This window comes from Microtus pennsylvanicus, chromosome 21 (assembly GCF_037038515.1).
Source record: "Microtus pennsylvanicus isolate mMicPen1 chromosome 21, mMicPen1.hap1, whole genome shotgun sequence".
NCBI lineage: Eukaryota > Metazoa > Chordata > Mammalia > Rodentia > Cricetidae > Microtus > Microtus pennsylvanicus.
Window position 1 is genome coordinate 18,722,617 of NC_134599.1, and position 25,034 is coordinate 18,747,650.

Here is a 25,034-nt window from a genome sequence, read left to right on the forward strand (position 1 = left end):
GTGCAAAGAGGACCCTCGGGAGCTCCCACAGAGGGCTGGGAACTAGTGACAGGAGCGGGTGTTGAAGAGAGGAGTGTAGAGGTGGTGCTCAGAGACACAGAGCCCGCAGGTTAATCATCTCCATGGCTCAGATAAGACCTTGCCAGCTGGAAGCAAAGCTATTGTCACCAGAGAGGTTTGTGTGACTGCAGAGGCAGGCAGGACGGAGTGTCTGCAGTACAGGGCCATGCCAGGCACGAAACGGTATCAGCATGTGATTGAGACCCCTGAGCCTGGAGAATGGGAGGTGAGGCCCTTTCTCAATTTCAGCCTTCTGCACTGATGCCTAGAACAGTCCTGATTTGGACTGGCCTCAAGCGTGGTCTTCTGCTCCTTTCCTCTTCCTCCTCTTCTTTTTTGGCTTTTAAGATAGGGAATAGCCCAAGCCGGCCTCAAACTGCTACGTATCTGAGGATAGCCTTAAACTCCTGATCCCCCTGCTGCCACTGTGCAAATACTAGAATCAAAGGCACACACCCCATGATAGACATCCTTTTCCTATCGTCCCTAATAGGCTCAGAACATCACATGAAGACTAAGTTCTTGGTATGTGAATGGCACGCGCGCACGCGCGCGCGTGTGTGTGTGTGTGTGTGTGTGTGTGTGTGTGTGTGTGTGTGAAGTATGTGAATCCAAGCCCGATACTGTGCCTACTTCCATTCCCGCCTTCAGCCCAGCAAGCATAAGGCTTCCTGTTCCTTACTTTGTGCCCCCTTCTCTCTAGTTGTCAGGGTATGAAGCAGCTGTGCCAATCACAGAGAAGTCCAATCCCCTGACCCAGAACTTGGACAAAGCAGATGCAGAGAAAATTGTTCAGCTGCTGGGGCAGTGTGATGCTGAGATCTTCCAGGAGGAGGGCCAAATCGTGCACACCTACCAGGTGACCTACAGTCAAACCTCAGACACTGCCAAAGAGATGCTAAGCCAACCACATCTCAACTTCTACCCTCCCGGACTACGGTTTCTAATTTTGGAAATCCTGAGCCCCCTCCTCCATTCCAATCCGCTGTCCTCTGTTTCTTTCCTTTTTGTCTCATCCCCCATTTTTTGTTTATTTATGTATTTATTTTGTGAGGTGGGAGGATTTATTCCATGGGGAAATGTATGGAGGCCAGAGGACAACTTTTGGGAATCAGTCTGTTCTTTTATCGTGTGGGTCACAGGAATGAACTCAGATCATCAGGCTTGGCAGCAATCCCCTTATCCACAGAGCCGTCGCATGCTCCCCTCCTAGCTCCCATTTCTTCCTACTGATTCCTGTCCACTCTCCACAGCGACTGTACAGTGAATCAGTTCTGACCACCATGTTGCAAGTGGCTGGAAAAGTCCAGGAGGTCTTGACGGTACTAACTCTCCTCCTGCTTCCCATCCAGACACTGCTGTTCCCTCTAATGTCTTCTTTCTTGGGTCTCCGTTTCTGATTTTTATAAATCTCAACTCTTTATTTTCTTGGTCTTCCCTTTGGATGTTTATTATTATCTTGGTCATCAATAGTAGTTATGATAATTGCTAGATGAATACTTTATCATCAGCAATACATTTTCTAATTTTGCTTTGTTTTTGGTTTTTCAAGACAGGGCTTCTCTGTGTAGCCCAGACTGTCCTGAAACTCACAGAATTTCACAGGCTGGCCTTGAACTCACAGAGCTCTGCCTGCCTCTGCCTCCCAAGGGCTGGGATTAAAGGCATGCACCACCACCATCCAGCATACATTTTCTTTTAAAAATTATTACTATTGTTATTATTTTTTAAACAAGGATGGTTGTTTTGCCTGTATGTATGTCTGTGTACTACATGAGTACCTGGTGCCCATGGAAGGCCAAAGAAAGTGTTGGATCATCAGGAACTTGAGCTGCCCGTGTCTGGAGGCTGCCATGTGGGTGCTGGCGATCAAACCTGGCTCCTCTGGAAGGGCAGCCAGTGTCTTAATCGCTGAGCCACCTCTCCATCCCTGGCAATGCGCTTTCACACTCACTCAGTGCCTGCACAGAAACCTGTGACACTGGCATTATTGTCTTTTTTTAAATTTTCTCTTCTCAGATCAGAAAACAAAGAACGGATGTTCACAGTAGCTAGCTTGAATGTACCCAGCTAATAACAGCTGGATGCGTCTGCTTTGGTTGTTTATTTTTATTTAATTGACAGAACTGCTCTCAAGTCCCTGCTGGAATAAGTAAGAATTTTAATGAATAGCTTAGTCTGAGAGGCGAGCCAAGAGGAGTTCTTTCTCCAAATCATTGTTCTTTTTTGCTACCTCACACAGCCTATGTCCTGCTCAGTTTTATGATGAAGAGAAGATTGAGGAGTTCTGTCTTCCTCTGTCATTGACAAAGGAGAAAGGAAAGGTATGATTCTTCCTGACCTGGGCCTCTTTCCTTCCTCAGGAGCCAGATGGAGGCCTGGTAGTACTGAGTGGAGGAAGAACCTCTGGCCGCATGGCATTTCTCATGTCTGTGAGTATGCTAATTCCCTGTTTTCTCCTTTCCTTCTGGGGACATCACCCAGAACCATAAAGCTCATTAGAGGTACATTCTCTCCGCAGATATATTCTCTCCCCACCACCTTTCCAAAAGCTGAGCCTGGGAGCAAGTCCGGTTTCTCTGACCTCACGAGATCGCCGCCCTCCTCTGGCTAGCATTCCCACATCGCACGCAGCACTAATCAAGCTGCATCTTTAAGTGGCAGATTGCAAATAAGTTAGGGAGAAGTATTGGTCTAAAAAGACCATTCTGCATCCCCAGTCCTCTAGAAACTGAGACTCCACAGCGCATCCTCTCTCTCATTCCTTCTTCCTACCCTCTCTCCTCCTGGCCAGGTCTCTTTTAACCACCTGATGAAAGGCCTGGGACAAAAGCCTCTTTACACACACCTGCAACTTACCTGTTGCAGGCGGCGACAGGTAAGTGACCTGCGCATGTAGCCCCACTTTTATTTTATTTTTTTTTAGAAACTGCATTTGAATGAGTTTAGTCAAAGATTATATTGAACCTACCTCAGTCTCCACCATTCCGCATTGCCTTATATCTGGTTCCTTTACAGACTTTTATTACCTACCTGGCCTTGTAGGTATTTGAGGTTTATTTTTGCTTTGTTGTTGTTGTTGTTTGTTTTGTTTTTAACTCCTTGGTGTATCTACCTTGGTCTCAATTAAACAGTAGGTGCCCTTTCAATAGTATCTTTTCTCTGTTATGTTCTCTCCGTGTGCCCCTTCCTAACGAGCTATAGGGTTCTGCTTCTCGGCCAGTGCAACTGACTTTGATTGTGTCTGCGTCCTTAGGTCTGCCGTGGCCTCTCAGGAACGGACAGAAGACAGTGCCCTACACGGTACTGATGAGCTGAAGAAGGTCTGTGTTTTCCAATACTACTCAACTAGAGAGGCCCCTTTTCATAGGGTTAGAAAAACCCCAACCTCAACCAAGGCCTGGCCCCTCCTCTGGTCCTGATTTTTCTCACACAATAGATTTGTACCCTGGTGTCCTCCCCACAACCTGTAGCTCTAACTCACACCTCCTCCAGGAGACCCCCTGCTCCCTGTCACCCTAACTCACACCTCCTCCAGGAGACCCCCTGTTCCCTGTCACCCTAACTCACACCTCCTCCAGGAGATCCCCTGCTCCCCGTCATCCTAACTCACACCTCCTCCAGGAGAACCCCTGCTCCCTGTCATCCTAACTCACACCTCCTCCAGGAGACCCCCTGCTCCCCGTCACCCTAACTCACACCTCCTCCAGGAGACCCCCTGCTCCCTGTCACCCTAACTCACACCTCCTCCAGGAGACCCCCTGCTCCCCATCATCCTAACTCACACCTCCTCCATTCCTAGGTGGCTGCTGGGAAGAAGAGAGTCACTGTCATAGGCATTTCTGTAGGACTCTCTGTAAGTATGAATGCAGGTTGTTGGGGCGACTTTATGAGGAAGGGGTGGGACCAGAAAGAAAAGGAGAATGTTGAGGTGGGTACCAGGAAATAGAAAACCTACGCAAGGAATTTGATTTCAATTTTCACCGATTTGATCTATTTTTATGAATATGAAAAGAGAGGGAAGGAATTCTATCTCAGAATAACTGTGTATTGAGCCAAGATGGACAGACTAGTCCAGGAGTCAGCAAGCATTGCTGGCAGTCAGCATAGCCAGCCGCCTGAAATTGTTGATCATTTTACTGGCACACAGTCTTCGTGTTTACTTAGAATTCATGGCCTCTTTTGTGCTAGGCTTAAGTAGTTGGACAGAGATCATAGGGCCCACAGAGCCTAAACTGTTTACTGTCCGAGCCTTCAAAGAAGAGTCTGGCTTCTGGTTTCATCCCACCATCAGCATCAAGGGGGGACTTGTTAGCTCTTAGGCTACAGAAGGGTCAGTCTGCATTTTAACAAGATTCTCAGGATGTTTTGTATGAGAAACACCGGGTTTGATTTCCTGTCAACCCCACAACAGTTTTGATTCTAAGAGTTCAGGGTGCAGAGCGTTAGATCCCAGCTGTTGGATGATGACCTCAACAGGACGTTGACCTCAAGGAGGCCATTGCCATTACAACTGTATCAGTCATTTCCGAACTTCACCATCTGGAAGATTTCTGTGGAGGAACATAAGAAAAATGTAGCCCTAGCTGGGCGATTCTTGCTTGTAACACCAGCACTCGGGAGGGAGGGGCAGAAGGATGATTGTGTGTTCAAGGCCAGCCTGGACTATACAAGGAAATCATAGCCCAGAGAAAGGATAGTTCTGCACCTTTTGGGGTACCTGTAAGGCGTATGCTTCCCCACATCAAATTTGGATTCAGCGAGTCTTGGCTGAGCCTTTAGTATTTCTAGCAAGCCTGCTGGGGCAGGTTCCTTGTGGACCTTGGGGAACACTCAGAGCCGTTCCCTTCATTGTGCCTGCCTCTCTTGCTACCATCAGGCACCCTTTGTGGCAGGCCAGATGGACTACTGCATGGATAACGCAGCAGTCTTCTTGCCAGTCCTGGTCGGCTTCAATCCGGTGAGCATGGCCAGGTGAGGCTTCTGCTGGGACTGGCAAGGCCTTGGGGGAGCTCGGGGAAGGGACGTGTCACAGGGACATGCCTCGCTGATAAAGGTACCAAGCCACATGGCTAACATAGACAAGTAGTATGGGTTAAGATGTAGGATATAAGAATTAGTTAATAAGAAGCCTGGACTACTAGGACAACCAGTTTATAATTAATATAAACCTCTGTGTGTTTCTTTGGGGCTGAATGGCTGTGGGATGGGGGCGAGAGAGGGGGACAGAAATCTCTGTCAATAGTCCAGAGTATCATCAGCAAGAAGATGGATCTATGGTCTTGCTTGCCAAGTCTCAGAATGTAAAAGTAAATATGTGGTGATCCCTAAGCTTTTGAAGTTGTTGGCTGCTCCATTTTAAATGGTCTCTCCTGTTTCAGAAAGGGTGGAAGGCACTTACAAAATGGTGGCCCATTCCTTTAATCCCAGCACTCAGGAGGCAGAAGCAGGTGCATCTCTGAGTTTGAGGCCAACCTGGACTACAGAGGTAGTTCCAGGACAGCAAGGGCTACACATAGAAACTCTGTGTCAAAACAATCAGACAAACAAATACCCCCCCCCCAAAACACCAAAAAACAAAAGAAAAAACAAACCAAAAAAGCAAAAGCTATATAAACCACAGATTTAGAGCAGGAATTGAAGAGGTAAAAAAGAAAAGAGCTAGAAGGAAAAAACAGGGTCAGGAACGTGTATACCCCAAAAGTCTATGCTTCCATCTGGGGTGACCCCCAAGCATCTTTTCAGCATAGCACTGGGTCCCCAGTGGTCACGCACTCCTCTTTCCATCTCCTTTGTCTCAAGCTCTTTCTTTCATCTATCCCAGCACGTTTCTGCTCCTCTCTTACTGCTCATATCTGCCCCTCCCTGCTTGAAGCCCTGTGCTGCAGAACCACCTTCTTTGGGCTGGGGAGAGGGCGGACAAGATTTTGCTATGTAGCCCAGGCTGTCCTATCCAAATGGCCACTTGGTCTGATCTGATACTCCATGTGGCTAACCAATATAGTGCAGATGTCATTCTTTATTGATTTAGGGTAAGGCCATGACATATCTGTTTTGTTAAACTGTCCTTGGTGATTGATTCCAACGCACAGCCAAGTTTGGGCAATTCTGCTGAATAAGCCATTGGGTTGGATCACCTGATGTCCCTGAAGGCTTCCTGTCCATGGGGGTCTGCAGTGGGAGAGCCTGGTTCTTTCTCTTCCCAGTCCCAGATTCCAGGCTTGTAGTGTGACTCGTACTAAGGTGTAAATGAGTTTGTGATACTCTTAACCCGGATCCTTTTCATGGAGGACTCTTCACCCAAAATATATCTGCAGCAGCGGGTGCTAATTTCAGGCCCTGTGACTAAGTGAAATGAAGAATTTCAAACAATGTAGGCGTGGAGATCTTCCAGTTGTTCCTTAAAGCGGTGGCTCCCTGTCTTGGCTCATCTTCAGAGCTGTCTCTGAAGCTTTAAAAAATACAGTTTAGGGCTCTGTGCATACCTGCTGAGGCTGAACCTCTGGGTAGGTGTGGTGTCCAGAACTGGATGTTTACTGCAAAACATAATTCTCTTCGCCCCTCATCCAGGGGTGTTGATGTTCAATGAAGTCTGGGAATCCTAATTTTTATTGCACAATGTTGGTGCTTTCTCTATTCCCTCGTCAGGTCTCCTCTCTCTAGGGTCTCTAGGAAATGTTAGAAATGAACTTGAGGGTAGCAATAGAAGGCACTTTACACAATGGGTATAAAATAGGTGAATCTTGTCTGCCTCAGGATTCACACAGGAGAAAAATCTGTAAAATCGTTCCAGAAGGGGTTATTGTGTGCCTGCCATCCCTGTGCCAGGGAAGCAGAGGCAGGAGGATTCCTGGCTGTGCTGGCTTGTAGGTCTAGTCTAGTGAGTGACCCTGTCTCAAAAAAAAAAAGATGGAGCCAGGCGGTGGTGGCACATACCCTTAATCCCAGCACTTGGAAGGTAGAAGCAGGTGGATCTCTGTGAGTTCGAGGCCAGCCTGGTCTACAGAGCGAGTTCCAGAGCAGGCTCCAAAGCAACACAAAGTAACCCTGTCTCAAAAAAGCAAAACAAAACAAAAACAAAAACAAAAAACAAAAAATTAAGATGGAGAATAATTGGAGAAAGTAGTTAAGGTTGAACTCTGACCTCCACACACAGGTGTAGTAATAGGAGCTGCGGGGCTGCGTCCCCAGCACCCCGGCCGCCTGGCTAGCTTATGCCCCGAAATAACAACACACAAATTGTATTCATTTAAACACTGCTTGGCCCATTAGCTCTAGCCCTTACTGGCTAATTTTGATATCCCGATCAACCCATCTCTAATAAACTTGTGTAGCACGGGTCTTACCGGGAAGGATTCTAGCCTATGTCCATCCTGGGTCAGAGCTTCATCGTGTGTGCCTCTGTCCGGGAGAGGGGAGCATGGCATCTCTCTGAGCTCACTTCCTCTTCCTCTCAGCATTCTGTTCTGTTTACTCCTCCCACCTATGTTTTAACCTATCCGGGCCAAGCAGTTTCTTTATTGCTTATCCAATGAAATCAACAGATTGATATGACACTCCCACATCACACAGGAGTGTGTAGAGCTGCACACGAGTGCCTACATATACATGAACATACACCCTCCCACATCCCCACACCTCAACACACACCCCACACCACACACACACATACACACAATAAAAGAAACAGTTTGAAAAGGGATGGATTCTTGTCAGATGTGATAAGGTACAACCAGGGATGCTGTGTGCAGGGTGGGCTCAGTCTTTGAGGCCATGCCACATTGAGCAAATCGCAAATTATCCCCCACTTTGGAAGACCCTCATGCTTTCGAGATTCCACAGTCTGTAGCTAAGCACATAGACTGTACTAGCTCTCTTGTCTCCTTAACACATTGCTTTGTTCCTGATTAGTCACCAATATATGCTACAGTTAATAGCGTGACTTTATATCTCACTAGGGACCAGCATTCCTCCATCAGGTAGCAGGGGTTCACTCCTCGGGGAGATTCTAGATGTATTCAAAGGATGGGAAGGGTTTCAAAGGAGTCTAAGATGGAATATAAGGTGGTAGTGTTGATCCTTGACTTCTGGCTGGAACCTTAAACTTGAATGTTGGCTTCATTGCTGGAGGTATTATTAACCCAATCCTTGGAGTTCAGGGACACCCCACCCCAGTTGCTCCAAATATTTCTCTGTGAAGTAGCTGACCTCTGACCCCACTCCCTCACTGAGCTGAACTGCCAGCTGAGGCCTTTCCTTCAGATCCTCACAGGCAGTCCTTCCTCTTCCGTGTTTCTCTGGACCTCAGAAATGACCCCATTGAAGACTAGAGATCAACATTCCGGCAAGTAGTGGAGCGGATGCAGAAGATGCAAGAGAAACAGGAAGCTTTTGTGCTCAATCCTGCCATTGGGGCAGGCCAGACTTTCTTTGCTCCATGCTCCTCTTCAAGCATGTGAGAATTGCTTGTCACTTGCTGGGAATCTTTGATCTTATGGCCCCTGTTCACAAATACCCAAGGCATTTCATGTCAGCTCACATGTTTCCAATGAAGTCCTATTTTTTTCTTAACTCAAAATGTTTTTTTAATCTTATTTCAACCCTGTTTCTCAGATATGTAAGCAGTAAGCACTTCTAGACTCTAGAATAGTCTAGAAGAACTAGAACAATCTAAAAGAGCTAGAACAGGTCAGAGAGTCTAGAACGCTTTCAAAAGGGCCTTTTGCTATCTATGAATAGACAGCCTCGGCTAACTAGCCGCTGTTAGGTCTCTTCTAGTCCCTTACAGATTCAAATGTCAAATATGGCTTTAAAAACCAGAATGCGATTTTATTCATTTGGGGGGGTGTTTTTTGTTTTTGTTTTTGTTTTTGTTTTGGCAGAAGTGGCTTCTCTGTGTAGCTCAAGCTGTTCCAGAACTTGCTTTATAGGCCAGAGATTCACCTGCCTCTGCCTCCCGAGTGCTGGAATTAAAGGTGTGCGCCACCACTGCCTGACTCCCTGCTTCTTCCTTAACCAAAATTTTTGCTTCCTACCTCCCTTTGCCAGTAGTGGGCACATCTGAGCCCTTCCCCTTGATCTTCATGTGAGATAGGAAGGGAAATTCCATGGTGTATGTAGTTTGTTCTTGTCCCACATCTCGTATCTCATCCTGACTCTACCGGCTGGTTTTCTGGCTTGTTTGTTTCTTCAGAGCTTTATTTTTTAAATTATTTTTTAGGTATGCCTCTCTCTCTCTCTCTCTCTCTCTCTCTCTCTCTCTCTCTCTCTCTCTCTCTCTCTCTGTGTGTGTGTGTGTGTGTGTGTGCATGCAGGTGACTATGGAGGCCAGAAGAGGGTATTACTTTTCATGAAGCTGAGTTACAGGCAGCTGTGAGCTTCCCAGTTGTAGGTACTGGGAACTGAACTCAGGTCTTCTGCAAGAGCAGTGAGCACTGTTAAGCCCTGAGCCATCTCTCCAGCCCTTAGTCTTCTGTTTTAATCACTGGTCATGTCATTTTCTTTGCTGCAGTCTTTGTGAGGTACTATGTTATAAATCTGTACCACCGAGTGTCTGTTCCACGTGTCTGTCCAGAACATGGGAAATCTGATACTAAGGAATGGCAGACTACCATAAAACATGGTTCTCAGAAATAAAAATACTCTCTGTCTGGGCAGTGGTGGCTCACACCTGTAATCCCAGCACTCAGGAGGCAGAAATAGAGGGACTCTCTTTGAGTTCAAGGCCAGCCTGGTCTATAAAGAGTTCTAGGACAGTGAAGGCTATTACACAGAGAAACCCTGTCTTGAAAAAGAAAGAAAGAAAGAAAACAAAAGAAAAAGAATGAAAAGTATTCTCTGAAAACCCTTGACCCAGCTGACAAGAGACAGCACCCATCCTTATAAACACAGTCAAGGCCACCAGGAAAAGATGCGCTCATGGCTCACTAATCAGAGTGAGTGTCTAATAGGGACCCCCAAACACGCTCGTGCCCAGGGATCACCAACCACACTCCACCCGAAGGATCACCAACACCTCTCCGTGCTCAGGGGTCATGAACTGGAGAACTGGTAGACTCCTGGGTTGTTCTTTCTCCCAGTTAGTGTCATTGCCTCCTTAGTCCGAGGGGCTCAGTGGCTCTTCCTGGAAGAAAGGCAGGAGCACCACCAAGATTCTGCTGGAAACCCTGCTGCTAGTGGCCCATAGGACTGTGGACCTGGGTGTTGTGGCCTCTCAAAGGTGTGGAGGAAGCAGACAAGCTGGGCATCAGATCCACACCGTGGTGACACAGGGGAAGAGATGGGAGGTCCTAGCTCCTAAGACTCACATAGGCTAGAACCCAGCCTGCTGTGACTTCTTTTCCTTACCAGAGTCTCTGGCCCAGCTTCTAGAATGCTCTAGTCCACCCTCCTCTTGGCTTTTGTTTTTCCCACTGCAGCCCTTTTTTAAAAATAGAATCCTTTCTGCTCTTATTAACGGGGATCTTTCTCCCTCCTCCTCCCCCTGCTTTCCTCCAGAATGGACTAGCAAAACCTTTTAAAAAATGGGAATTGTGACATCCCCTAGGTGTGGGTAGGAGTACCTAGCTCTTTTGGGGGGGGGTGCACCATGCCCTTCTCGGGAGCTAGTGAATTTTCTTCCAGATGCCTTCTGGACATCCTGAGGACATTTGAGCGGGCTCATCAGGTGACCTACAGTCAAAGTTCCAAAGTTGCCACCCTGATGAAACAAGTCAGCACTAGGTATATGACTGTGTGTTTGCAGAGGGCATCCTGAAAGTAGGGGATACTTTGTGAGATGTGTTAGCGTGGCAAGGGTGATGGGTCCGCACGTTGGAAGGTCTTGGGTGTGTTTACTCTCGTGTTATTCTGCGGCCTGGTCATTCGTGTCCTGGCCTCTGACTCATTCTTAGCCTGGAGAAGAAAGGCCGAATGTACTTAGTTGGCTGGCAGACCCTTGGCATCATCGCCATCATGGATGGGCTAGAATGCATCCACACCTTTGGTGCCGGTAGGCCCTAGTCCTGATGCTCTCCCAGCCCATTGGGATACATTAGCAAAGCATTTTCCCGCAACCCCCGCCCCTACCGAGGTTCTCCAGTGCCCGCCCATTCTGCCCAACATAAAGAGGCATTTCGGTCAAATGCTTTCATCACTTGAAGCCCCAAATGCCACCTCGGTCCTTGATCTCTCAGGTCCCACCCCAGTGCTTTAATTGTAGCTTCCCACACAGGTTACTACCGCTCACCCCACATCCCCATGACCCCATGACAGCCCTTGGATTAGAACCTTTCTATCCTCCAAAGCCCACCGTTCTTTTCTCTCTCATCTTAAATTTCCCAGATTTCCAAGATGTCCGTGGCTTTCTCATGGGTGACCACAATGACATGTTTAACCAGAAGGCAGAGCTCACCAACCAGGTCCGAAGAGGACAGGACTTGGGAAGCTGTAGAACTCACGGGTGTGCAGAGGGCAGTAGAGGGGTGGGGTCTGGGATGGAGGGAGGACGAGGGGGTAAACAGCCTGGAGCCTCAAAGCGCTGCGGTATGGAAGGCTCTGGATTTACCCTCGAAAACTCAGCTTTAGTCTACTGACCTGCTACGTCACCTTTGGTAAAATGCTACCATTTTGAACACTGGTTCTTTTCAAGTGAAGTCCAAAGGACTGTAATAGATGTCCCCCTAAGGTCCCCTAAGGTCTTCAAGTCTGTGCTCTTGAGCCTCCTTCTGGGAGGAGCTCCCCTATCTTCTTCTGCCCCACAGTCCCCAGTTCATTTTCTCCCAGGAGGACTTCCTGACCGCCATTCTGCCCATCCCTCGTGGAAACTGACACTGTGGTCTTCATTTCACCCTGGATGGTGAGCGGGAAGATGGGACCAGTGGCGCTGAAAGCAGCAGCGGTTTAGAGGGGCTGCCACTTCGAGTCTCAGGGTGCCTTGTCAGAGGAAGGGTGTCTTAGTTAGGGTTGCTGTTGTGATAAACACCATGACCAAAATCAGCAGCCTGGATAGGGAAGATTTTTTGTTTGTTTTTTTAGCCTTACAGTTTATAAGTCTATCACTGAGGGAAGTCAGGGCAGGATCCTAGAGACAAGACCCAGAGCAGAATCCGTGGAGGAATGCTACTTACTGTCTGCTCCTCATGACTTGCCCAGCCTGCTTTCTTATTGCCCTCAATGCCACCAGCCCAGGGACAGCACCATCCATAGCGAGCTGGGCCCACCAATAATCAATCAAGAAAATGTGCCACAGGCTTGCTTGCAGGCCATTCTGGTGGGGGCATTTTCTCCGTAGAAGTTCCCTTTTCCCCTAATGATTCCGGCTTGGGTCAAGTCGACATAAAAGAGAGGGGCAGAGGGAGTGTCCTGGCAGGACCCCAGGGTGGCAGGAAGAACAGCGTCATAGATCATCCTTTTAACTTGGATGCCTCCTGTCCCATCCAGATAACCTCGCAGAGGTTCAGGCATTGGTGGAGCAGGTGAGAGAGAAGACCACAAACACCCAGGCCCTGGTGCACGGCACCGTGGGGCAGTCCTTGCCAGTGATTGCCCAGCAATCGGGAGAAGATCTGGGTGTGATACAGCCCAGGCCTTCTGGAACACACCCCCGTTTATCTCTTTCTCCTCAGGCCCCTCTAAAGAGGCTCTTCCCCTCCATCAGCAGCATTACATGGCCACTTCTTTTCTTTGAATATGAAGGAAGCTACGTCCAGGTAGGCGGAGATGAGAAGGCAATGCCTGCTGGAGAGGAGCCCTCACCCTCCAAAAAACCCCAAAGCTAGATGGGAAAAAGCCTAAATATCTGTTTATCTTCTTTCCTCCCCAAGCTTGGAAAATTCTCAAATTATCAGGTCTCTAAACAGAGTTGCCAAGGCAACAGGGTTCATTTCTTTCTAGAAGCACACCGAAAGGGCGAGACAGGCCACCAATCACCACACGCTCATTTGTTCTCTGGGATGGGTTAATTGTTGATACTGAAGTCGTTATCACCACCCTAAAGCGTCTAAGGCTCTTTCTTTTGCACGGCACCCTACGCTGAACACAATGCAGCTCTGACTACAATGGAGCCCTGTGCAATAGTGAAATTATAATCAGGAGACACACTGAGAGGCATCATAGACATCGTAAGAAGTTTGTGTGCATTTTGCAGTTTGGTTTGGAGCTGGCACCAGGAAATCTGGGTGCCAATTCAGCTCTACTGTGTGTCCCAAGAGAGAAAACAAGTTCATATCTCTGGGCCTTACTTTTCTCACAGTTGACCGCCCACCTTTCATGGGGCGAACCAGGGCCCAGAAGGGATGCTGTGGGAGAGGTGTACTCTTTCATCTTTATTCAACCCACTTCCTTCTGGAAGCTTTCAGACAGAGCCAGGACAAGGCCTCACTGAACCCAGAACTCTTTAAAAAAAAAATTATTTATTTATTATGTACAGTGATCTGCCTGCATTTGTGCCTGCAGGCCAGAAGAGGGCACCAGATCTCATTACCGATGGTTATGAGCCAGCATGTGGTTATGGAGAATTGAACTCAGAACCGCTGGAAGAGCAGCCAGTGCTCTTAACTGCTGAGCCATCTCTCCACAGAGAACCCAAAGGTCTTACATAACCATCTCTCCCTAGTGGAGAACCCACTCCCCTCTGTCCTTCGCTCTAAATGGCGTTCCTGTGTCCTATCCCTACTTATTGGCATAGTCCCCACATTCAATGTTCTCTTCTGACATTGCCTGCTTTTGAAGAAGTCTTCTCTGATTAACTTGACATTGTCTGTTCTTCTCCACACTTACACAATCCTGATGCTAAATACAAATATAGCCTTCTATACCCTATGAATCTTTCATATATATTAACTCAGTTCTAATAGCAATCTCCTAAGGCACATGTGCTCAGTTTCACAATTTCTCTAGCCCCTTCTTTCTGCTTTCTTCCTCCCTCCCTCCCTTTTTCCCTCCTTCCTTCCTTCCTTCTTTCTTTGTTTTGTTTTTTTGTTTTTCAAGACAGGGTTTGTGTGTGTGTAGCCCTAGCTGTCCAGGAAATGGCTTTGTAACCTAGGTTGGCCTTGAATTCACAGAGATCTGCCTGTCTCTGCTTCCTGAGTGCTGGGATTAAAGGTGTGTACCATTATACACGGCTATTTCTGCTTTGAACGTAACGACATTTTATTTAAATTTTGTCTGTATTCAAATCTATTAGTTTTTTTTTCCCTTGTGGTTTTCAATCTTTCACTTGATGCTGCCTTCATCCTTCCATATGGAATTGTCTGAAAAACGTGGGTTTCCATTGGCACTGTGTCCTCGTGTGCTTTCTGCTGCTATGATGGGAACTGAGCGAAAACAACATAGAAGGGTTAAGACCCTTCATCCTACACTTTACGGTCTATCATTTCGGGCAGTCAGGCAGGAGCTCCAACAGGAGGAAAGAGCGGAGGTGGGACCGAGAAGAAAACAGCTTCCTGGCTTATTCTTCATGCTCTGTTTTCTTTCTTATAGAATATTCTATTACATTTTACTGTGTGTGTGTGTGTGTGTGTGTGTGTGTGTGTGTGTGAAGGAGCTGGCTCTCTTCTATCTTGTAGATCCAGGGGATTGAACTCAGATGGTCAGCAGGCACCTCTACCCACTGGGCAATCTCACCAGCTCTCGGCCTGCTTTCTCATACAACTCACAACCACTTGCTCAGGGGTGGCATCACCCACCAGAGTGGGCTGGGCCCTCCTGCATCAGTCATCAACCAGGACAGTGCCATATAGACATGCCCATGGGCCAGTCTGATGGAGGCAATTCCCCACTGGAAGTCTCCCTTCCTAGGTGACTCCTGTGTGTGTCAAGTTGACAAAAACCAGCACAGACTTGATTATCTTTGGTTGTAGAAATATTTTTGATACTGTAATGGTCTTCACTTTTTTGGTTTTTGTTTGTTTTTTGAGGCAGGGTTTCTCTGTAGCTTTGGTGCCTGTCCTGGAACTAGCTTTTGTAGACCAGGCTGACCTCGAATTCACAGAGATCCGCCTGCTCTGCCTCTCGAGTGCTGGAATTAAAAGTGTATGCCACCACCCCCTGGTGGTCTTCACTTTTTAAAAAACAATATTTTATTTTATGTACATTGGTGTATGTCTGTGTAAGGGTGTCAGATCTTGGAATTACAGGCAGTTGTGAGCTGCCATGTGGGTGCTGGGACTTGAACCTGGGACCTATGGAAGAGCGGTTAGTGCCCTTAACCACTGAGCCATTTCTCTAGCCCTGGTCTTTGTTTTTAATTTGAAACATTTTGCCTTCCTCCCCAGTCCTTTGCCACATTTACTTCATCCCCTTTGTTTCTCTTGCTCACCCGAAAGATAAGTGAATCTATCTTATATTTCACACTACGCCAGGCAGAGTGGCACATACCTGTAATCCTGGCATTTGGGAGAGGGGGGAAGCAGAAGCAGAATCAGGAAGAGTTCAAGACCATCCCTAGCTACATAATGAGTTTGAGGTCACCCTGAGTTACATGAACTCCTGTCTCAAAAAACCAAAACCAAAACAAAACAAAAATCCAAAAAAACCAAAGCTCACACCAATCACTTCATAATACACGTGCTACTGGCAAGGGCATCTGCTGCTGTCAGAACGATGTAATTATCCATGCTGGGAATGACAGTTAATCTGATACCATTACCTAAGTTCAGATTTCCCGAGATGTCCCTGGGGAGGCTGTTATTCTCCAGACCTGGAATCCAATCAAGGATAATCTCCTGACTTTAGCCAGTAGGTCTCTCAGCTTTTGCTTAACAGTCTTTTGGTTTGGTTTGGTTTTTTTTTCCCTTGTCTCTCTTGACATTGATATTTTTAGAAGTCTAGGCAAATCTTTCCCCAGAGTCACCTCACATTTCCAGCACATACAAACAACTTGCTGTATTGTTTCTTCGTCATATTCAGGCTTATGTTTTCGGTTTGTTTCCTTTTAGAGGAGACTGGCATGTCACATCGGGAGTCGCCTGGCATCTGTTTGTCTCTTCCTTGGCGGGGCTATGGTGGCTTCTTCAGTGGTGACGACTGCTATGTTTCTTTGCATCCCGTCACCCAGCTGTCCGTACCCACTCTGTTCCCATCTGCTGCTGATTTCTGCTTGACTCAATTGTTCCTGTGGTGACTCTCAAATGGCGATTTTCTATTTCTAGCCTTCTTCCTCTTATCTATATTCATTAATTGGCTTTCTTCTCCGAGGAACTTCCTATTCGCTCCCCACCCCATCTGTATTTGTTTAATGTCATTATGGACTCATGAATTTTCTGTTGTTGTTAAATGTTTAGATTTTTTTCTTTCAAAGACAGGGTTTTTATGTAGCCAAAGCTGGACTAGAACTCATTATATACCCCAGACTGGCCTTGAACCCATAACCCTCCTACCTCAGCCTCCTGAACACTGGGATTATAGACATCTACCACTATGCATGGCTTAGATGTATTTTAATACAGTCTATTTTATTTTTATTTCTATGTATGTGTGTTTGCTTGTCTGTATGTGCACCATGTGTGTGCAGTGCCATGGGCCAGAAGAGGGCATTGGATCTCCTGGAACTGGAGTTACAGGTGATCGTAAACTGTGGCTGCTGGGAGTCTCACTCAATCTTATGCAAGAGCAGCAAGTGCTCTTTACCCTGAGCCTTCTCTCCAGCCCCTTAATTCTCTCTCTCTCTCTCTCTCTCTCTCTCTCTCTCTCTCTCTCTCTTTCTCTCTCTCTCTCTTTCATTTTTTGAAACAGGATTTCTCTGTGTAATAACCCTGGCTGACCTGGATCTCACTCTGTAGACCAGGCTGGGCTCAAACTCGCAGAGATCCACCTGCCTCTGTGTCCTGAGTGCTGGGATTAAAGGTCTGTGTCATGCTTGGCTTCCCTTAATATTTTCTCTAGTACTGATTTTTCATTTTAATCCTTAGAATGAGAGCATATTCAAGGTGGCTTCCTCGATCCTATTCGCATCTATAGTTAAACATACTTTGTATGTTTCTTTTTGGAAAAAAAAGAAAATGAAAAACAAACAAACCAAAAAAACACCCTCTTATGTTTGGGCAAAGGGTGGCATACAATTTACATCTCATGTGCTTTGCTTAATATTTTATGAATATTACTCAACTGCAATGTACAAATCTCGTCTTCACTGACAGCTGTGCATGCACATGTATGATAATTGACCTGACCAATTTCTTATTTGGAGCATCAAATAAGAATATTTTGCTATTGCCAGTAATGAAGCAATGATTATGCACATATCTCAGTGCTTCTTTTGATAAATATGTAGAAATTTAGATCTTGGTTTAAGGTTAAATACAAATATTATTTTGCTGTATGTTGTAATTTTTTTCCATAGGCTTTGTACCATTTGCTTTCCACAATTTAAGTTTGAATTGATGCGGCTCCATACAGCCTCCCAGAGAGTTTTTTCTAGCTTCATTCAATTTCTGTGTAATTTTCGTTTATATTCTATTAGTTATTGATTTTGAAGGAGTGGGATGGTACCCAGGGCTTCACACATGCTAGGCAAGTGTTCTGCCCCTGAGCCACTCCCCAGCCTGTATCTCTATGATGTGAGATACAGGAGCATCTTTCTCTCTCCTCCATCTCCCTCTCCTCTCTATCTGTCCCCTTACCCCTTCTTTCAGTTGTCCTGGACCTCCCCATGACAATCGACTAGCCTCAAATTCATAATGGCCCCTTCCTTCCTGCCTCCAGCATGCTGGGATTGCAAACTTCTGCCACCATGCCCAGCGTTTACTTCTTTTTCCACCAGGCTTTGAAATCTCCGCTGACTCCTTTGGCCTTGAGTTCTTTACAAAGCCATTAGTGTTCTATTTCTGATGCATGTTGTAAATATTTTCTCTTGGCTTTAGCTTGCAAGAAGTCTGCTTCAGTTTTTCCGGGGTTGAATTTGTCAATCTCTCCATTGCCATCTGGGGCTTGAAGCACAGAAAGCTCCTCCCACACTCATGCTGGTATGGCACCTCTGCTTCTTCTTGCAGTTCTTAGGAACTTTGTTTATTCTTGTGAAAGCAGCAAGGCATGAACTCACTTATATTTTTCCAGGCAATTACCTAAAATTGTCTTAGTTCTTTTCTATTGCTGTGGCTAAGCACCACGACCAAGGCAACTTCTAAAAGAAAGCATTTAACTGGAAGCCTGGGTACAGTTTCAGAGAGGGCGTCCATGGCCACCAGAGCAGGGACAATGGCGGCAGGCAGTCAGGCATGGTGCTGGAGCAGTAGCTGAGAGCTTACATCTTTATTATTATTATTATTATTATTATTATTATTATTATTATTATTATTGAGACAGAGTTTCTCTGTGTAGCCCTGGCTGTCCTGGAACTCTCTGTAGACCAGGCTGGCCTTGAACTTACAGAGATATGCCTGCCTCTGCTTCTGCCTCTGCCTCTGCCTCTGCCTCCCGAGTGCTAGAATTAAAGGCATGATGCACCAGCACCAGCCAGCTGAGAGCTTACATCTTGAGACAGCAACCATGAAACAGACAGTGTTAACTGGGAATGGCATGGACTTTTGAAACTGATTCAAAGTCTACCACCAGTGACAGGCCTCCTCCAACAGGGCTCTCATAATTCTTCCCAAACTGTCCCACTAACTGTGGAACAAGCATTCAAGTAACATGAGCCTATTGGGGCCATTCTCACCCAAACTACCACACCAATTGTCTCAGTTTAATTTTGAAGTATAGTTTGTCTTGAGTGACGAAGGACATTACATGTGCCATATATTCAAGCTCCATGTGCGCTGGTCCAATAACAATAGTGAGTTTGCATGTTTTGTTTTTTGTAATGTTAGAAGCAGTCTGGATTTCCTATTTTTTGTTTTTGTTTTTTTTTTCTTTGTGGCTTTGGAGCCTGTCCTGAAACTAGCTCTGTAGACCAGGCTGGTCTCGAACTCACAGAGATCCGCCTGCCTCTGCCTCCCGAGTGCTGGGATTAAAGGCGTGCGCCATCATCGCCCAGCCCTGGATTTCCTATTTTTTCCCACTGGCCTGCTTCTTGATGCACTGGTGCCATGAACTTAATGATAGAGGATTTATGGCATGTTTAATATTTGGAAGGATTAGTCCTCCATTAAATATTAAGGGCTTTCCTAACTATAAATACGGATTTATTTCTACATTGGAACTTAAAAATCAATTATGTAAACTTCAAAATAACTTTGTTAGTGATACTTAATGGGATAAATAGCTAATAATATAACTCAGATTTAATTGGCTTCTTTCCTACAGGCAATGTGATAAATGGCATATAGCATCTGTCTCAGACTTTCTGTTGCCGTGATAAAACACCATAACCCAAAGTAGCATGGCAAGAGAAGTATTTATTTCCTCCATCACTGAGGGAAGTCAGGGCAACAACTGATGATGGAGGTGGGTCTTGTATCTTATCTGTTGCTTTCATTGGTTAACTAATAAAGAAAACTGCTTGGCCTGATAGGACAGAAAATTAGGTAGGCGGAGTAGACAGAACAGAATGATGGGAGAAAGAAGCCGAGTCAGGCAGTCGCCATGATTCTCCCACCCAACACAGCTGCAGGTTAAGATCTTCCCTGGTAAGCCACCTCGTGGGCTATACAGAATGTTAGAAATGGGTTAGATCAATATGTAAGAGCTAGCCAATAAGAGGCCGGAACTAATGGGCCAAGCAGTATTTAAAAGAATACAGTTCCGTGTAATTATTTTGGGGCATAAGCTAGCTGGCGGCAGCAGGAAGGTGGCCTGCAGCTCCTTCAACAAACTGAAGCAGAAACCATAGAGAATGCGGCTCCCTGGATGGCTCCCCATGGCTTGCGTGATCAAGGGAAACCCTTTAAAAAAATGGACAAAAAGTTTCTTGTATGCACTCTTCCAAGGGTGTGTGACAATCTCACACCTTAGAGGGACAGAGACCCTTGAGCAGAATTGGACACCACCTCTGCCTTCAGCGAGACTGTAGCTGGTGGATGAGTCCCAGTACTTAGCTCCTCCCACATGTATGGGATCTATGCCTTTGTGGATCCCTCAAGGATCAAATAAAAAACTTGGAGGCAGCTGGGTGGTGGTGGCGCATGCCTTTAATCCCAGCACTTGGGAGGTAGAGGCAGGCAGATCTCTGTAAGTCTGAGGCCAACCTGGTCTATGAGAGTTAGTTCCAGGACAGGCTCCAAAGCTACAGAGAAACCCTGTCTTGAAAAACAAAAACAAAAAACAAACAAACAAAAGAATTGTAAAAAAAACAAAAAGCAAAAAAACCTTGGAGGCTGGAGAGATGCTGCAGCAGTTAAGAGCAAAGGGACACTTGGCCCACTAAAGCATTTGACTCTGACAGGCCTTGCCTTTCTCCCCGGTTCCCTCTGCCTCGCTAAAAACCATTACATTCCTAAAGCAAAACCGTGAAGGTCCTTTCCTTTATTCGGACACTTTCCTTTGCCTGGCTGAGGATGAGTTCCAAATTCCAGCAATCAAAAGCCCCCTTTGGTTCACCTAATGAACATGCCCAGTCAAGATGTCCCACTTACATCCTAGCCCACTCTAACACAGACCTCCCCTTTTCCTCCTCTCAAAACTTCACCTGCAAGGTCAAACAGGTGTTTGGATGTGGTTTGGGCCTAATCTGGGGTCCCAGAGGAAGACCCTACTGTTCAGTCTCCTTCAAAGAACACTTGTTTGCTCTTCCAGAGAACCCAGGTTCATTGGCAGCACCCACAGGGCAGATAACAACTGTCAGTAGCTCCAGTTCCAAAGGATTGGATGCCCTCTTCTGGCCCCTGAGTTCACTGCATACATGTGGTACACAGAGAAACATGCCAGCAAAGTACCCATACATGTTAAAAATACAAGTAAATAGATTAAAAAAATAAAGTAGACTGTTATACCTGAAAACTGCGAGGAGAAAGGCCAAATCCATGATTATCTAATAAAAGCAAACTTTAATAAATATTGGCCAGAAAGATGGACACTGGCCAGGTCCATAACCAGAATTCCCAGAGAATGGTGCTGAATTAGGTTAATCAGGTGCTCATAAAGGCAAAATCCACAAGGTTACTTCATCCAATCAGGGGAAAGAACACCTCCTGAGCACTTCCTGCAGGTGCAACTCCTGCCAGCCTTGTGATCAAGCACGTCCTGAGCAGTTGGGGCGACCAGTTTTGTTTACTGAAGCGAAAACACAACAGCCCAGCATTCCAGGAAGTTATCTGTCCTTGGGCAAGTGAAGCTTACAAACATTAGCTCTCTCAATAATATGATCAAAACCAAGAAAGATTGTTAAAGGCTGTTCTCATCAAACAAATGATCTGCGCTTAGGTGTCCAGTGTCAGTTTTTTTTCCATAATATTTATTAAGCTCTACATTTTTCTCTGCTCCTCTCCCTGCCTCTCCCCTCCCCCCTTCAGGCCTCCCCCAAAGTCTCCATGTTCCCAATTTACTCAGGAGATCTTGTCTTTTTCTACTTTCTACTTCCCATGTAGATTAGATCTATGTAAGTCTCTTAGTGTCCTCATTGTTGTCTAAGTTCTCTGGGATTGTGATTTGTAGGCTGGCTTTCTTTGCTTTATGTTTAAAAACCACCTATGAGTGAGTACATGTGATAATTGTCTTTCTGGGTCTGGGTTACCTCACTCAAATTAATGCGTTCTAGCTCCATCCATTTTCCTGCAAAATTCAAGATGTCGTTCATTACTTTTTTCTGCTGTGTAGTACTCCATTGTGTAAATGTACCACATTTTCCTTATCCATTCTTCAGTCGAGGGGCATTTAGGTTGTTTCCAGGTTCTGGCTATGACAAACAATGCTGCTATGAACACAGCTGAGCACATGTCCTTGCGGCACAATTGAGCATCCTTTGGATATATACCCAAAAGTGGTATTGATGGGTCTTGAGGAAGGTTGTTTCCTAATTTTCTGAGAAATCACCACACTGATATCCAAGGGGTTGTACCAGCTTGCATTCCCACCAGCAATGCAGAAGTGTTCCGTTTTCCCCACAAGCTCTCCAACATAAGTTGTCATCAGTGTTTTTGATCTTGGGCATTCTTACAGGTATACGATGGAATCTCAGAGTTGTTTTGATTTGAACTTCTCTGATGACTAAGGATGTTGAACATTTCCTTAAGTGTCTTTCAGCCATTTTAGATTTCTTTGTTGAGAGTTCTCTGTTTAGGTCTGTACTCCATTTTTTTTAAATTGGATTATGTGATCTTTTGGTGTCCAATTTCTTGACTTCTTTATATATTTTGGAGATCAGACCTCTGTCTGATGTGGGGTTAGTAAAGATCTTTTCCCATTCTGTAGGCTGTCATTTTGTTTTTGTTGACCGTGTCCTTTGCTTTACAGAAGCTTTTAAGTCTCAGGAGGTCCCATTTATTAATTGTTTCTCTCAGTGTCTGTGCTGCTGGGGTTCTATTTAGGAAGTGGTTCCCTGTGCCAATGCATTCAAGTGTACTTCCCACTTTCTCTTCTATAAGGTTCAGTGTGGCTGGCTTTATGTTGAGGTCTTTGATTCATTTGGACTTGAGTTTTGTGCATGGTGATAGATGTGGGTCTATTTTCATTCTTCTACATGTTGATATCCAGTTATGCCAGCACCACTTGTTAAATATGCTTTCTTTTTTAAATTTGATATTTTTTGCTTCTTTATCAAATATCAGGTGTTCTAAGATGTGTAGATTGATATCCGGGTCTTCTATTCAGTTCCATTGGTCCTCCTGTCTGTTCTTATGCCAGTATCAGGCTGTTTTCAGTACTGTAGGTTCGGTTTTTTAAAAAAAAATTTATTTATTCATATTTTAATGATGAATACATCATTAAATGTCATACAATGTTAGAAGAGGGCACTAGATTATGAACCACTACGTAGTTGCTGGGAATTGCGCTCTGGACCTATGGAAAAGCAGCCAGTGCTCTTTCCCAGGGCCATCTTTCTATTCAGCCCTGAGGTGGCTGCTGTCTTAGCCCTGGTGTTCTGTTCTAATATGGCTCTCTCACCCGCTGCTCTCCCGGCCCCTAACTTCCAGCGCTCCCGTGTGTCTGTATTTCAGAAGTTCCAGCGTGAGCTAAGCACCAAGTGGGTGTTGAATACAGTGAGTACCAGGGCCCACGTGCTGCTGGGGAAGACCCTACAGAACCACATGCTGAACTTTCGCATCGCCAACTCCAAGCTCTTTTGGAGGGCACTGGCCATGTTGCAGGTGGGAGCGTGACAGGAGACCCCCAAACCCAGACTGCCGTAGAAGGTGGATTTTTTCAATGTTGGGGAGGGGTGTAGGGTTGAGTGCTAGGTTCTCACAGGTGTGTCTTTCTTGGGCATATCATCCTGTCCTCATTGCATGCACACAAAGGTGCATAAATGTGACACTGTAACTCCCAGTCGGCAGTCTTTAGCTTTCAAGGTGCAATAGAAACCCAACTAGTAGCCGGGCAGTGGTGGCACACGCCTTTAATCCCAGCACTCAGGAGGCAGAGACAGGCATGTGTCTGTGAGTTCAGGGCCAGCCTGGTCTACAAAAGTGAGTTCCAGGACTTAGAATAGAATAGTTCTAAGACAGTAACCCCAGTGGGAAGGAGTCTTTCTGTTCCTCATGACACTGCTAGCATCTGGCAGAGGGCTCTTGTTGCCTTGTCTTGGGTCATGTGCACAACTTTGAACCAATCACTGCCCTCCAGGGAGAAAGGGCACCTGCTCATCTGCTTTGTGTGTACTTTCAAGAAGCTGGTGGGGCAGGAGGGCTTGATTATATCCACGGTCTCAGAATGGAGACCAACAGTTATCCAGGAAAAGAAAGGGGCTGATGCCCAAATGGAGAGAGAATGGATGCTGGGCAGAGATCATGATGGACGGCCTTGAAGGTTGCTATCCTTTAGCATCCATCTGTGTGGGGTTGTGGGATCACAGTTGTAAATCTCACCAACTTCCCATTCATTAACTTCTTTAACTCAGTTTTCCTTTACACTTTGTGATTATGGGGTTGCCAGGAGAGACAAACTCTCCACAGTGTCTTCGGCCAGTCTTCAGGATCCTAGCCGCCCTGTCCCCCTTCTCCAATTGCTTTCTTCTGTGACACTATTCTCAGTTCTCCTTGCCCTCCACCCCAACACCGACCTTCCTACTACTCCCACAGTGGTTCTCTGGACAGTCCAAGGCTCGCTGCATCGAGAGCCTCCTCCAAGCAATCCATTTTCCTCAACCACTGTCAGATGATGTCCGGGCTGCTCCCATCTCCCACCACGTCCAGGTTGCCCACGAGAAGGAAAAGGTATCCTTTCTTTCCCCTTGCTGGCCGTTCCACAAACTCTTTCTTAGGATCTTAAACATCTTAGGAACTTGGTGTGACACTAGATTTACAAAGCTCAGAGATCAGTGCCACGCGGAGCTCCCATTTGAAGGGGTAGGTGGATGGGGTGGGGTGGGGTGAGGAGGCATGACAGTGGCAGAAACTACAGAGGCAAAAAGGATACCAACAGAACGGCTTCTGTTCTGCCTTGGAGGGGCATCAAGAAGGACTGAGAGAAGGGTCTTGGCACAGGAATTTTCCCGCTTAAGTGAAGGTTTTTTGTTTTTGTTTTTTTGTTTTTCGAAACAGGGCTTCTCTGTAACTTTGGAGCCTGTCCTGGCACTCGCTCTGTAGACCAGGCTGGCCTCGAACTCAGAGATCCACCTGCCTCTGCCTCCCGAGTGCTGGGATTAAAGGCACGTGCCACCACAGACCGGCAGCCTTCCTATTCTTTTACTCAACCTAACTAACTCCTGTGCCCAATTCTTGTCTCCTCCAGGGTTCTTTCTCAAATGACCTTACCTTTTCCTCAGCTTGCCCTGCCCCTTCCCACAGGTGACCCCCACAGCCTTACTGAGCCTTTTACAATGCTGCTCCATCACAGAGGCTAAGGCACGCCTGGCTGCAGCTCCTTCCGTCTGCGAGGTTATCAGGAGCGCCCTCTCTGGGCCGGGTCAGAAGCGCACCACCCGAGCCCTTGGGGACCCAACAGCCTATAGTGCAGTAAATTGA

At 46.3% G+C, this 25,034-nt stretch overlaps 1 protein-coding gene across 1 annotated transcript; it reads left to right on the forward strand.

Annotated features, from left to right (window-relative positions):
* The first annotated feature begins 226 nt into the window (after positions 1–226).
* On the forward strand, positions 227–25,034 carry Gckr (glucokinase regulator). The gene is made up of 15 exons (XM_075955803.1): positions 227–286; positions 764–919; positions 1,314–1,382; positions 2,424–2,496; positions 2,929–2,938; positions 3,317–3,383; positions 3,863–3,916; positions 4,940–5,020; positions 10,161–10,279; positions 10,953–11,050; positions 11,383–11,459; positions 12,666–12,749; positions 23,046–23,219; positions 24,150–24,284; positions 24,858–25,034. The coding sequence occupies exons 1-15, from the start codon at positions 227–229 to the stop codon at positions 25,032–25,034; spliced, it is 1,434 nt and encodes a 477-aa protein (XP_075811918.1).

Bases quoted from the DNA above. Each gene is read 5' to 3' on its own strand.
- Gckr (XM_075955803.1), top strand. From the start codon at position 227: ATGCCAGGCACGAAACGGTATCAGCATGTGATTGAGACCCCTGAGCCT. The intron at 1,383-2,423 runs GTACTAACTCTC...TTCCTTCCTCAG, and splicing joins AAGTCCAGGAGGTCTTGACG to GAGCCAGATGGAGGCCTGGT. The intron at 23,220-24,149 runs GTGGGAGCGTGA...CTACTCCCACAG, and splicing joins GGGCACTGGCCATGTTGCAG to TGGTTCTCTGGACAGTCCAA.